This window comes from Aquarana catesbeiana, linkage group LG01 (genome assembly GCF_042186555.1).
Source record: "Aquarana catesbeiana isolate 2022-GZ linkage group LG01, ASM4218655v1, whole genome shotgun sequence".
Taxonomy (NCBI): Eukaryota; Metazoa; Chordata; class Amphibia; order Anura; family Ranidae; genus Aquarana; species Aquarana catesbeiana.
Window position 1 is genome coordinate 366,222,858 of NC_133324.1, and position 14,099 is coordinate 366,236,956.

General features: G+C 42.8%; 1 protein-coding gene across 5 annotated transcripts in view; it reads left to right on the top strand.

The window, feature by feature from the left end:
• CDC14B (cell division cycle 14B) overlaps window positions 1-14,099 on the top strand; it is a 180,899-nt gene that overhangs the window by 125,377 nt on the left and 41,423 nt on the right. For all 5 annotated transcript variants that reach the window (XM_073633036.1, XM_073633008.1, XM_073633017.1 and 2 more), the window contains exons 6-9: window positions 301-367; window positions 7,711-7,773; window positions 7,896-7,983; window positions 11,489-11,719. In XM_073633036.1, coding sequence (XP_073489137.1) covers window positions 301-367; window positions 7,711-7,773; window positions 7,896-7,983; window positions 11,489-11,719 — 449 coding nt within the window. The remainder of the gene's footprint in view (window positions 1-300; window positions 368-7,710; window positions 7,774-7,895; window positions 7,984-11,488; window positions 11,720-14,099) is intronic.

Sequence of the window (14,099 nt, forward strand, 5' to 3'; positions counted from 1 at the left end):
AGAGCAGATAAGCATAACATGTTTATTTTGAGGGAAAAAAAATTAACCTTTACAACCACTTAGTTTTCTATTTATGCTTGAATTGAAATTGGATGCATACTGTGTATTCCTGTTAGAAGAATGCTTTTTTCTGTACACACATTGTTTCATGGCACTATTGTTTTATAATTCAATACTATCTTTTTATTATGCTTTGCAACATTCAATCTTTAAAATTTGTTTTTGCTTTGTAAAACCATTTGCTTTGCAGCAGTGGTCTGTTAACGAAGACCTAATGTGATTGATTGCTGTGTCTTTCAGGGATGCGTCGTTTGGTACCTGTAGTTTTCATCTAACTCTTCTTGACTGTTTCCATGCTGTGCACAAGGTGAGGTGTCAAAGAAAAAGCTACAGGGAAAAATTAGGGTGGGGGAGAGGAACAGTAAAAAATCCACAAGTCAAGTCTAATGACTCTGTAGACAGTTATGGATGGGCTTGCTGGTCTGTGGGGTACAGGCTTGGTTTATTTAACATTTAGATGGCATGCAGTTTATTATCTCCTGCTCTGCTTTATCGAATTGTGTGATTGTAAAGTCCTTTTTACGGTGAGGGAATAACTTTTTTAATCCGCTGCCGATTTTGTACATTTGCCCACTGACAAATGATCAGCCTATAATTTTAATGGTAGGTTTATTTTAACAGTGAGAGACAGAATAGCAAAAAAAAACAAAAAAACAAAACCGAAAAACACATTTCAAAAGTTATGAATTGATTTTGCATTTTAATGAGTGAAATGTATTTGACCCCTTCGCAAAACCCTTATTGGCAATGAGAGGTCAGACGTTTCTTGTAGTTGGCCACCAAGTGTGCACCAATCTCAGGAGGGATTTTGTCCCACTCTTTGCAGATCCCTCTCTATGTCATTAAGATTTCGAGGCTGAGGTTTAGTAGCTTGAATCTTCAGCTCCCTCCACATATTTTCTATGCGATTTAAGGTCTGGAGACTGGCTAAGCCACTCCAATACCTTTTTAACGTGCTTCTTCTTGAGCCACTCCTTTGTTGCCTTGGCCATGTGTTTTTGGGTCATTGTCCAGCTGGAATACCCATCCACGATCCACTTTCAATGCCCTGGCTAAGGGAAGGAGGTTCTCACCCAAGATTTGACAGTACATGGCCCCGTCCATTGTCCCTTTTGCTGTGATTAAGATGTCCTGTCCCCTTAGCAGAAAAACACCCCCAAAGCATAATGTTTCCACCACCATATTTGACAGTGGGGATGGTGTTCTTGGGGTCATAGGCAGCATTCCTCCTCCTCCAAACACATTGAGTTGATGCCAAAGAGCTTGATTTTGGTCTTGTCTGACCACAACCCTTTCACCCAGTTCTCCTCTGAAACATTCAGATATTCATTAGCAAACTGCAGACATGCATTTACATGTGCTTTCTTGAGCATTGGGACTTTGCGGGCGCATGCAGGATTTCAGTCCTTCACGGTGTACTGTGTTACTAATTGTTTTCTTCGTAACGATGGTCCCAGCTGCCTTAAGATCATTTACAAGATTCTCCCGTGTAGTTCTGGGCTGATTCATCACGGTTCTCATGGTCATTGAAACTCCACGAGGTGAGATCTTGCATGGCGCCCCAGACCGAGGGAGATTGACAGTTATTGTTTCTTGCATTTGTGAATAATGGCACCAACTGTTGTCACCCTCTCACCAAGCGGCTTGGCAGTGGTCTTGTAACCCATTCCAGCCTTGGTCTTTAATCTTGTCCCTGACATCCTTAGACACCTTTTTGGTCTTGGCCATGGAGATTGGAATCTGCTTCTGTGAACAGGTGTCTTTTTATACAGGTAACAAGCTAAGATTAGGAGCACTCCCTTTAGGAGAGTGCTTCTAATCTCAGCTCGTTACCTGTATAGAAGACACCTGGAAGCCAGAAATCTTGCTGATTCATAGGGATTCAAATACTTTTCACTCATTAAGCCCTGGTTCACGTTGGTGCGTTTTGACATGTCAAATTGGAGGCAATTGCCAGCAATGACACCGTCCTATTCGGTGCGACCGGTGCAGTGCCACAAATGTAAAATTTTCAAAAAGTCGTTTCTGTACTGCTTTTTGCGATTTCGGGGTGCGGTTTTATTTATTTTTTTTTTACATTGACATCTGTGCAGAAACCTGCACAGATGTCTGTGAATCGGGACTGACATGCGGAAGTGAAATTGTGCGAGTTCAGCTGAACTCGCACGGCTTCATTCCTGCAGCTCAGTGTGAACCTGGGCTAAGCCCTCGTCCACACTGAAGGCAGGTTTGAAATCAGCCTGACCACTCGCCTAAATCCTGACACTACACCCAGACATGTAGTGGACATGGTGCAGCCATGATGCTTTGCTGCTTGGTAGTGCCAAATTGAGCTCAGTTTACAAAGTTTGACAGGTGCCACTCGCAGTTGAGTTGCGGTATTTCAGTACAAAAGCCTAATAGGGATGCCCTCTGAAAAGTGATCTATCTTGTATTTCAGCTATGCATTTAGTCACTTGCCTAAAGTCCAGCTTTAAGGCAAACCGACTTTTACAAAACAAAATAAATGCATTCAACAGTTTTTATTCATTTTTGCAAATAAGCCTGTGAAGCATTGCATCTGTGATCAGTGGATTGTGGGTGCAATGCTGGCCTCCTGCAGACACTTCCTCCAACTCTATGACCATACCAAGGTACAGACTTTCAGAGAGAGCTGAAGGAAGTGTCAATGGAATACGATTGCGGTGAACAACACCCTTGTGTTTCATGGATCACTACAGTTCCATTTGCCATGGTGGCAGACTGGACATGTACCATAGTTGATTTATTTACAGATATCTCTGAATTTCTGGCATGTCTGTGTGCAAAGCCTGCACAGCCACACAAATTTCAAAAGTGAAACTGGCCACTGGGGAAGAGGAACCCTTGCATACTGTCATTGGGAGGGGGTGTGTAACATGTTGCAAAATGTGGAATTAGCCCTTAAGGCTAGACCTAGAAGTGTTCTTGCCAGACTTGTGAAGGATCACTTTAACTGACAATTGCGCGGTCGTGCGATGTTGTGCCCAAACAAAATTGATCCCCCCCCCCCTAACAAATAGAGCTTTCTTTTGGTGGTATTTGATCACCTCTGCAGTTTTTATTTTTTGTACTATGAACAAAGACTGACAATTTTTGAAAACAAAATTTTTTTTTTTTTTTTTTTTTTTTTTACTTTCCGCTATAATGCATATCCAAAAAAAAAATTGATTCACCAGCTTAGGCCAATATGTATTCATGTACATGTTTTTGGTAAAAATTTTTTAAAAAATCGTAATAAGCGTATATTGATTGGTTTGCGCAAAAGTTAGTGTCTACAAACTATGGGATAGATTTATGGACTTTTATTTGTTACATTTTTTTTTTTTTTATTGTTTTTACTAGTAATGGCGACGATCTGCGACATTGCGGCGGACAAATCTGACCCCCAAGTGATGTTTTTTGCAAAAAAAAAATGCACTAATCAAAGTATAAATGACACTGACAGGGAAGGGGTTAACACTAGGGGGCGATCAAGGGGTTAACTGTGGAAGTGGTTAACTCAAAATTACTAGTCTAATGTCTGAGTAGACTAAGGCTAGGTTCACACTAATGCGGTGTGGGAAATGCCACAATCCGTGCGCGTTTCCTGCACTACCATTGAAATCCGCAGTGGGTGTCATTGCACTCTTAAAGGAGAAGTAAAGCCAAAGCTATTTTGACAGTACTTCTCCTGTAGGTCACACGAGTGAAGTTCATTCTGCACTCCTGTGACTTGTTTTTAGCCAACAGCAGGCTAAAGTCTGCAGTCGGTTGATGTCACTCAGCCAGTCCAGGCTCTGAAAACATCCCCACTATATGGCCCCAATCTACGCAGACCAGCACCTGGCTTAGCCTCTTAGGGATTTGCTTATAGCCCAGCGCTCCAGTGATCCCTTTAGGGGCAGATCAGAGAGTCGGTGATTGACAGTCACAGCTCTCTGCTCAGAGCGGAGGGAAGAATTGGGTGATCAGTGGTGTTTGATCGCTCAGTTTTCACTGCAGAGCTGGCGGGGGACAGATGCAGCATTCACATGGGTAAGTAGAAGTGTTTTTTTTAAAAGTCCATACTTCACTTTTAACGACACCCCAAATGCAGATCGCAATGCAGTGCATTTGCTGGCACCAGATCACATGGTACAAAATGACAATGCAATCCGGTTGCAGTGCAGTTCCAAAATTGCTGCATGCAAGTCTTTTGGTGCCATTTGAACCCATTCAAAACTAATAGGCTCAAATTACACTGTACTAAATCAAATGTCAATTGAACAGGAGTGAGGTGCGGTTCCTGTGTGATTCGCATGCGGTTCATAATGTGAACCGAGCCTTGGGATATATATATATATATATATATATATATATATATATATATATATATATATATATATATATATATATATATATATATATATATATATATATATATATATATTTATTATTACCCTGGTCTGTATAAAAACATGTACTGCAATTACAATCGCTTCTGTACTCCTAGGCATCTGTTGTTTAGAAGAGTGTGACCTAGCTAATCTCACAGGGTGTTTATAGACCGTGTAACATCCCATCCATTAATTAAGCAAATATCTAGAAATCCTATAGAAAAACATTCTGATGATTTGTACAGATGAATTTCTGTTGTCTGACCAGAAGGCCCCATTTTGAATTAAGCAGATATACAGTCAGGTCCATAAATATTGGGACATCAACACTATTCTAATCTTTTTGGCTCTATACACCACCACAATGGATTTGAAATGAAACGAACAAGATGTGCTTTAACTTCAGACTTTCAGCTTTAATGTGAGGGTATTTACATCCAAATCAGGCGAACGGTGTAGGAATTACAACAGTTTGTATATGTGTCCCCCACTTTTTATGGGACAGATTAACAATCATCCATCAAAGTTTCACTTTTTAATACTTGGTTGCAAATCCTTTGCAGTCAATTACAGCCTGAAGTCTGGAACACATAGACCTCACCAGACGCTGGGTTTCATCCCTGATGATGCTCTGCCAGGCCTCTACTGCAACTGTCTTCAGTTCCTGCTTGCATTTTCCCTTCAGTTTGAGCATGCATTTCACTTGCTGAAGACAATCGGATTCAGGTCAGGTGATTGACTTGGCCATTGCATAACATTCCACTTCTTTCCCTTAAACTCTTTGGTTGCTTTCGCAGTAAGCTTCGAGTCATTGTCCATCTGCACTGTGAAGCACCGTCTAATGAGTTCTGAAGCATTTTGCTGAATCTGAGCAGATAATATTGCCCGAAACACTTCAGAATTCATCCTGCTGCTTTCGTCAGCAGTCACATCATCAATACAAGAGAACCAGTTCCACTGGCAGCCATACATGCCCACACCATGACACTACCACCACCATACTTCACTGATGAGGTGGTATGCTTTGGATAATGGGTAGTTCCTTTCCTTCTCCATACTCTTCTCACCACTCTGGTACAAGTTGATCTTGGTCTCATCTGTCCATAGGATGTTGTTCCAGAACTGCGAAGGCTTTTTTAGATGTTTGGTAAACTCTAATCTGGCCTTCCTGTTTTTGAGGCTCACCAATGGTTTACATCTTGTGGTGAACCCTCTGTATTCACTCTGGTGAAGTCTTCTCTTGAGTGTTGACTTTGACACACATACACCTACCTCCTGAAGAGTGTTCTTGATCTGGCCAACTATTGTGAAGGGTGTTTTCTTCACCAGGGAAAGACTTATTCGGTCATCCACCACAGTTGTTTTCCGTGGTCTTCCGGGTCTTTTGATGTTGCTGAGCTCACCGCTGTGTTCTTTCTTTTTATGGATGTTCCAAATAGTTGATTTGGCCACACCTAATGTTTCTGTCTCTCCGATAGGTTTGTTTTGTTTTTTTTTAGCCTCATGATGGCTTGCTTCACTGATAGTGACAGCTCTTTGGATCTCGTATTGAGAGTTGACAGCAACAGATTCCAAATGCACATAGCACACTTGAAATGAACTCTGGACCTTTTATCTGCTCCTTGTAAATGGGATAATGAGGGAATAACACACGCGGCCATGGAACAGCTGAGCAGCCAATTGTCCCATTACTTTTGGTCCCTTAAAGTGGGAGGCACATATACAAACTGTTGTAATTCCTACACCGTTCACCTGATTTGGATGTAAATGCCCTCAAATTAAAGCTGAAAGTCTGCAGTTAAAGCACATCTTGTTTTGTTTCCTTTCAAATCCATTGTGGTGGTGTATAGAGCCAAAAAGATTAGAATTGTGTCGCTGTCCCAATATTTATGGACCTGACTGTATAGAATATCTAGATTAGAAGTATAAGAACAGAATATCAGAAGTAAAAAAAGACTCCGATTTATTGTTTGCAGTTATTTCCTGATGCTTGATTTTGAAGGCTCTATCTTAAATCAAGCAAATATCTGTGGGGAAAAATTATTCTGATATTTGTGCAGATATTTTTTGACGTCTGATTGGAAGGCCCCATTTTCTAATCAAGCAAAGAACTAGAAATCTGTAGAAAAGAGAACGTTCTGATATCATTTGTACAGACATTTCTGGCATCTGATTGGATGGCTCCAATTCAGCACCTCTCCACAGCCCACTTGTCGCTAATTATACCTTACATAACCAGTTTAATGAATATTGTATTGCATTGTAACATTATTGTATTAGATTGTAACTAAACTAGCACTTTCTCTTGAAACTGTGGGCTTTATTTACTAAAACTGGAGAGTGCAAAATCTTGTGCAGCTCTGAATCGCAGCCAATCGGCTGTTTGTTCAATTAAGCTTTGACAAAAAACCTGGAAGCCGATTGGTTTCTATGCAGAGCTGCACCTGGTTTTTGCACTCTCCAGTTATATTAAATCAACCCCATTGTTGCGCTCTTTTTTTTTTTTTTTTTGGCCTAGTTTCCCATCTTTGCATGTGGAGAACATACGTTCTTGACCCGCAGAGAAATGCGCTGCATGTTAGCAGATGTGCAGGGGTGCCATAAATTCGAAATGGCACTCACGCCTCATCAACTGTGGCCCAGTTTCATGAAAGCTAAACTGCATGGTGCAAAAGCAGCATGTGAGTCAGTGTGGCATGATTTTTCAAAAAGGGATCAGGAATTTCTTTCCCTATGTCTCTTGCGGGTAGGCCAATCCATTGAAATGAATCAGCTGCTCTATCAACGATATGCGAACGCAAACGCGCACATAAAGATGTTAGCCGAGCCATACACTGCTAACTATGAAATATACTTTTACTGATATTCTATCAATGCAGAGATATTTCCAGTCTAGATTAGCCTTTCTCCACTTTTTTACCATAGAGGGACCCTTGAAATTATTTTACCGGTCTATGGAAAACACTTCTAAAAACAAGAATATATTTGAAGTCATTGAGAAAATTTCACCTTACACTGATGATCTTTTAGCATCTTTTAATGGTGGCATTAACACCACTGTATGGAGCATTCTTCCTAATGATCATTAGTGTCCTGGTGCAGGCTCTTTCAAATTGCGCTGTCCCTGGAACTATAAAGACGCCATCAAAAAGGAGGTCGGTCAGCCAAGTCTCAAGGAACCTCTAGCAACAGAACCCTGGCTGAGAATGGCTGCTGTGGATGACAGTTGGTGGTTTGTCGTTTAATTTTAATTTTTTTTTTTTCTTGTGTGCAGGCTTTGCAGTATCAATTCTTTGATTTTAGAAACTTTGATTTGGACGAATACCAGCATTATGAGGTAATATTCTCCACGATTTATATAGAAAGTGCCCTGGCTGGACCTTCCTTTTAATTACATGAAACTATAAAGTCAGTAAAGTCTCTTGTATTAACATAATCATTTTATATTTTTCTCATTAGAGAGCTGAAAATGGAGATTTCAACTGGATAATCCCAGAGAAATTTCTAGCTTTTAGTGGACCTCATCAAAAGAGTAAAATGGAAAATGGTATGTAATAAAGGAAAAAACACATTATGTACAAGGCATTGGTGCATCATGGAAAGGATTTGTTTCAGGTTGCCGATCGGCCCCAAAGTAACGTGCATCTCCTGGCCTGCCAGAGTCAGCAATTTTTCTATTTATCGTTTAAAGCTGACATGTGATAACTGGGGAACTGACATTGCTGTTTACAGCATTGCTGGACTGGTTTGCTTTAAATGGGGCCTGCCTGTATATGGTAATTTTTCGGATTTTGATGTCATCGACTACATTTCGTAAATATGACCTAATGAGCCTGTTCTACTTAGTGAGGGGAAAAAAGTATTTGATCCTCCTGCTGATTTTGTACGTTTGTCCACTGACAAAGAAATGATCAGCCCATAATTTTAATGGTAGGTTTATTTTTCCAGTGAGAGACAGAATAACAAAAATATCCAGAAAAACGCATTTCAAATAAGTTATCAATTGATTTGCATTTTATTGAGTGAAATAAGTATTTGACCCCTTCGCAAAACATGACTTGGTGGCAAAACCCTTGTTGCCAATCAGTCAGACTTTGAGTTGGCCACCAAGTTTGCACAGAGTCTCTAGACCTTAATCCCATAGAAAATTTGTGGAGGGAGCTGAAGGTTCGAGTTGCCAAACATCGGCCTCAAAACCTTATTGACGTGGTGAGGATCTGCAAAGAGGAGTGGGACAAAATCCCTCCTGAGATGTAGCTGGCCATCAGGTTTGCACACAAGAAATGTCTGATCTCTGTGATTGTCAACAAGGGTTTTGCCACCAAGTACGAAGTCATGTTTTGCGAAGGGGTCAATTACTTATTTCGCTCATCAAAATGCAAATCAATTTATAACTTTTTTGCAGGGGATCAAATGCTTTTTTTTTTTTTTTTTTTTTTTTTTCCCTCACTGTAGTACAAAAATATTCCATAGATGACATAGTCGTGAAATCAGATCTATGTTTCAAAGAATTAAAAAAAATGTACTATCTGAGCATAGCAAAAGAATGTCGTCTGTGGTAAATGATTTTTATCCTGCAAGAATTGCTTAGTCAGTATACCTCTCATCACAAATGTCGACTATTTGTAAGACACCTTTATTGGTCCACCAACTAAAGGCGTGTGGAGTGAGTTTCGAGGTGAAAGCAGGGTTTTAAAGTAATGGTGCCAGGGGTCTATGTGGGGATTGAAACTTATAAGTCGCCAACAACCTGTCCCATATGTTGAGCGATGGGGACAGGCATAGAATTGCGGGCCTGTCCTTGGATGGTAGCTACATCAAATGATCAATTGATTTTGACCTAAGAAAAAAAAGATGATTCTATATTCATCCATAAAGGAGATGCCTGCTTGGTGGGATATCTTCTAAGCTGGGACAGCTGTGCGCTGTAATATTTAGCCAGGTCTGGGATTTCCGAACCTCTTCTACATTTTAACTTTCAATATTTTTTATTATGAAAGCAACAAGATAATGTCTTATAAAGTACTATCAATAAACAATAATGCAAACAGAAGCTAAATTGAGCATAAGCATCGGAATGTCTTTCCATCAAAATGTTCATACGTATAATGACTCCTAACATTAAACCGAAAGGTCTCCTCCCCTACATTTAGGGGAGTAAAGCCTACCTTTATTCACCCAGGGCCTCTTCTCTTCTCTCCCCATATAAAATCAAGCAACTTCTTTTGAAAGGCTGTTCCGACATCTGTGCAACCTGCAAAACCATGAGGGAGGTTAACATTTCATCTATCAAGATCCTCTGAGCCTTTTTTTTTTTTTTTTTTTGGTATTATGGAGTGAGGACAATTCCCAAATAGGGGAGAGCCTTAGTTTGCCATTTAAATGTAAAGGATTGACTAAGCCAGCCATCATTAAATGGCGGTCCAGGAACGGCCTGTGGGACGCTTCTGCCCGGGCCGCCAGTGTAGTAGTTTCCCAGCAACCAATGATGTCGCGTGTGTGTGCCCCGCCTCCTGCTCCTTACTGCGTGTCTCTCTCCCGGCCGGGCGTTTGCCCCGCCCCCCTGCTGCTCACGGCTCTCTGCTCCTGGCTCTCATGCAAGGTATATCTTGCAGCTTACGCCCGCCCCCCCCCCCCCCCCCCCCCTTACAGCTCACTCTCTCCTGCCCTCAAGGTATGTGGGGCAGAATGTAGGTGCACACTGATGGGCATATTTTGTTGTGCCCATCAGAGAGCACCTTAACATGAAATGTGTCCATCAGCATGCTACTTATGTTATGTTAAGAGGCACTCTGCTGGGCATATTTTATTTTAAGAACAAGGGGACACACTGATGGGCACATTTTTATTTTAAGGGGACACACTGATGGGCACATATTATGTTAAGGGGGCACTCTGATGGGGACACCTGTTGTAAGGAAGCACTCTGATGGGAATACCTAATGTAAAGGGGACCCCTGAGGTAAAGGGATACTCTGATGGGGACCCCTGATGTAAGGGAGCACTGTGATGGGGACACATGATGTAAAGGGGCACACTGATGGGAGACACCAGATGTAAGGGAGCTGTCTGATAAAGAAACCTGATGGGAATACCTGATATAAGGGGGTAACCTGACAGTGGCAACTGATTTATGGGGGTAGTCTGATGGGGACACCCAATGTAATGAATTACTCTGGTAGGGGTACCTGATGTAAGGGGAAACACTATTGGGGACATTTACATTCACAGAGTATTACCAGAGCGTGTGGAGGAAACGGTAAGAAAAGCACCAGAGAGCGTGGCTTGCGTACAATCCTTAATGGCAAAGACCTGTGATTCGGACCTCCAGCCGTAAATTTTTTTTTTTTTTTTTTTTTTTTTTTGTGCCTGGACCTCCTTAAATTTTAATTTAAGCCATCCTTTCTCTACCTTTTCAACATGGAGGAATCCTTGAAATAACTTTATGGTCTCAGGAAACCCATGCTAAAAATCTACAACTCATGATAGACTAGTGTGGTGATCAGGTGGAAGAATGCTCCTTGCACTTGTGGTTATTGGGAAGCATTACCCTCTTACCGATACAAAGATCATGGGCGCCAGTGGGAACTTATCTGAGAGGCAAAAATTGCTCAAGGAACCCCTAGCAAACACTGAAGGCGCCCTAGTTGTTTGTGAAACCCTGGTCTTATTGTATGGTCATCTAGTGATAAATTTTAAGGCTTAACACTTAATATGATTGACTTTGAGGCTGTGCAATGCTCGACCAATGTCTGTGAGGACAATGAGGGCCTGCCTAGAGTCTGGAATGTTGGAGAAAAGGGATGAGTGCTGGAGCGAGGAATGAAGTATTACAGCTTTTTCCTCTACTCCTAGACTTGGCAAGCATTTAACCTTTGCAGTGTGGGTGTGCGCCATGCAAAGGTGTTTGGTGTAACTCCTAAAGTTCAGCATTAAAGAGTTTCTTTTTGTGGGCAATCATTTTTTTTTTTTTGTAATGCTTTTTCAAGTGACATTCGCTTTCTTTTCCAACATAGTTACATCACAAATCATCCATCGTTTTCCCTTTTCAGGTTACCCCCATCATGCTCCAGAAGCATACTTCCCATATTTCAGAGCACATGACATTTCTACTGTTATACGCCTAAACAAAAAAATGTACGAAGCAAAGCGGTTTACAGATGCCAGCTTTGAGCACCATGACCTTTTCTTTGTGGATGGAAGTACTCCTTGTGATTCTATATTGAAGAAGTTTTTAAACATCTGTGAAAATACAGAAGGGGCTATAGCTGTACACTGCAAAGGTTTGTACATATTTCTTTTAAATTGTACATTTTCTCTTGTAATGTTTGTTTTACATACCCACCCACTTGGGTTGAAAATATAAGTTCCTGCATCTATTTTCTTCTACTCTACATGGCCAGCTCCTTGCAGAGTCATTCTGGATTGAGAATATCTAGACTTAGTTTCTGGTACCTTTTTCAAAGTAGAAGTGTCCTTCTCCTGTGTTTTGCCATTTTTTGTAGGCTGCCATATAAGCTGGCCACACAGTTTAGGATTTTGGTAATTTTTTTTCATGTGTTCCATTTATTCAGCTTCTACCCCCTGTCATTTTATTCACCATCTGCCCTCTAACTCCTTTTAGTTCCTTTAGGCTGGTGCTGAGTGTCACCAATAATTTTATGGTGTGTGCTCCAGGTGCTTCTGTTTGCCCGCAAATCCCAGGCACCTACAGTATTTTAGTTTTAGGAAGAGTGGACCCTGAGGCTCCATTCACACTTGTGCAACTTGTAAAGTAGCATGACAAGTCACAAGTTTATTCTTTTCAATGGCACCCATTCAAATCAGTGAGACTTAAAAAAGGTGCCTGCACTAACTACTTTGGCTCAACTTTGGATGCGACTTTGGGCCAGAGAGTGTAAAAATAGCGCAACTTTTTAGATGCGCTAATGTGACTGGAGCCTTAGGCCTCATTAACACCTGCAGCATGTAGCTGTGCAGTGTGCAAAAATTGTGATGCTATCTTCATATTTGTATGGAGCTTTTTGTACGAAATCTTTATTAACTGATTTGTATCAAGGGATAAGTTCACCTTCTGGAGCATGTTACACACACATTTAGGCCCCTTTCACACTTATACGACTTCAAAGTCGCGCGATTTTACAGCGATTTCGCGGCCACAATTTTGCCGCGATTTTACAGCGATTTGGGAGCAGTACTACTTTATACGAGTTTGCCTCATTTTTGGCATTAACAAATGAAAACATACAGTAGTTGGTATGAATCATAAGGGGGAACTCCACGCCAAGTTTTAAATAAAAAAACTGTCGTGGGTTCCCCCCCAGGGGCATACCAGGCCCTTAGGTCTGGTATGGATTGTAAGGGGAACCCCCTACGCTGAAAAATCGGCGTGGGGTTCCCCCCAAAATCCATACCAGACCCTTATCCGAGCGAGCGCTCCCCCCCCCCCCCCCTCCTGGACCGTACCAGGCCGCATGCCCTCAACATGGGGGGGGGGGGGTGCTTTGGGGCATGGGGGGGCGCCCTGCGGGCCCCCCCACCCCAAAGCACCTTGTCCCCATGTTGAGGGCATGCGGCCTGGTACGGTCCAGGAGGGGGGGGGTGCGCTCGCTTGTCCCCACCCCCATTCCTGACCGGCCGGGCTGTGTGCTCGGATAAGGGTCTTCCCGACAACCTTGGTTGTCGGGGTCTGTGGGCGGAGGGCTTATCGGAATCCGGGAGCCCCCTTTAATAAGGGGGCCCCCAGATCCCGGCCCCCCACCCTATGTGAACGAGTATGGGGTGCATGGTACCCCTACCCATTCACCTAGGGAAAAAAGTGTCAATAAAAAACACAGTACACAGGTTTTAAAGTAATTTTATTAGGCAGCTCCGGGGTCCTCTTCCGACTTCGGGGGTCTTCTTCCGACTTTGGGGGTCTCTCCGGCGTCTTCTCCCAGTGTCTGCATCTTCTGCCGGCTCCACCGCTATCTTCTGCCGCTCTTTTGCCAGCGGTGGCCCGGACTTCTGGATCGTCTTCTTCCCTCTTCTCTTCCAGAGATGTTGACAGGACGCTCTCTCCAGCTGCAATGGTCTCTGAACGCTCCGCAACGGACTTATATAGGCAGTGACCCCGCCCCCTTATGCCGTCACGGTCCCTGGGCATGCTGGGACTGTGACGTTTTAGGAGGCTTGGTCACCGGGTGATGACCACGCCCCCTTATGACGGCACAGTCCCAGCATGCCCCGGGACAGTGACCTCATAAGGGGGCGGGGTCACCACCTATATAAGTCCATTGCGGAGCGTTCAGAGACCATTCCAGCTGGAGAGAGCGTCGTGTCAACATCTCTGGAAGAAAAGAAGAAGGCAGAATTCCGGGCCACCGCTAGCAATTGAGCTGCAGAAGATAGTGGAGGAGCCGGCAGAAGATCAGGACACCGGAAGAAGACCCCCGAAGTCGGAAGAAGACCCCGGAGCTGCCTAATAAATTACTTTAAAAACCTGTGTACTGTGTTTTTTATTGACACTTTTTTCCCTAGGTGAATGGGTAGGGGTACCATGTACATAGGGTGGGGGGCCGGGATCTGGGGGCTCCCTTATTAAAAGGGGCTCCGGGATTCCGATAAGCCCTCCGCCCGCAGACCCCGACAACCAACGGCCAGGCTTGTCGGGAAGAGGCCCTT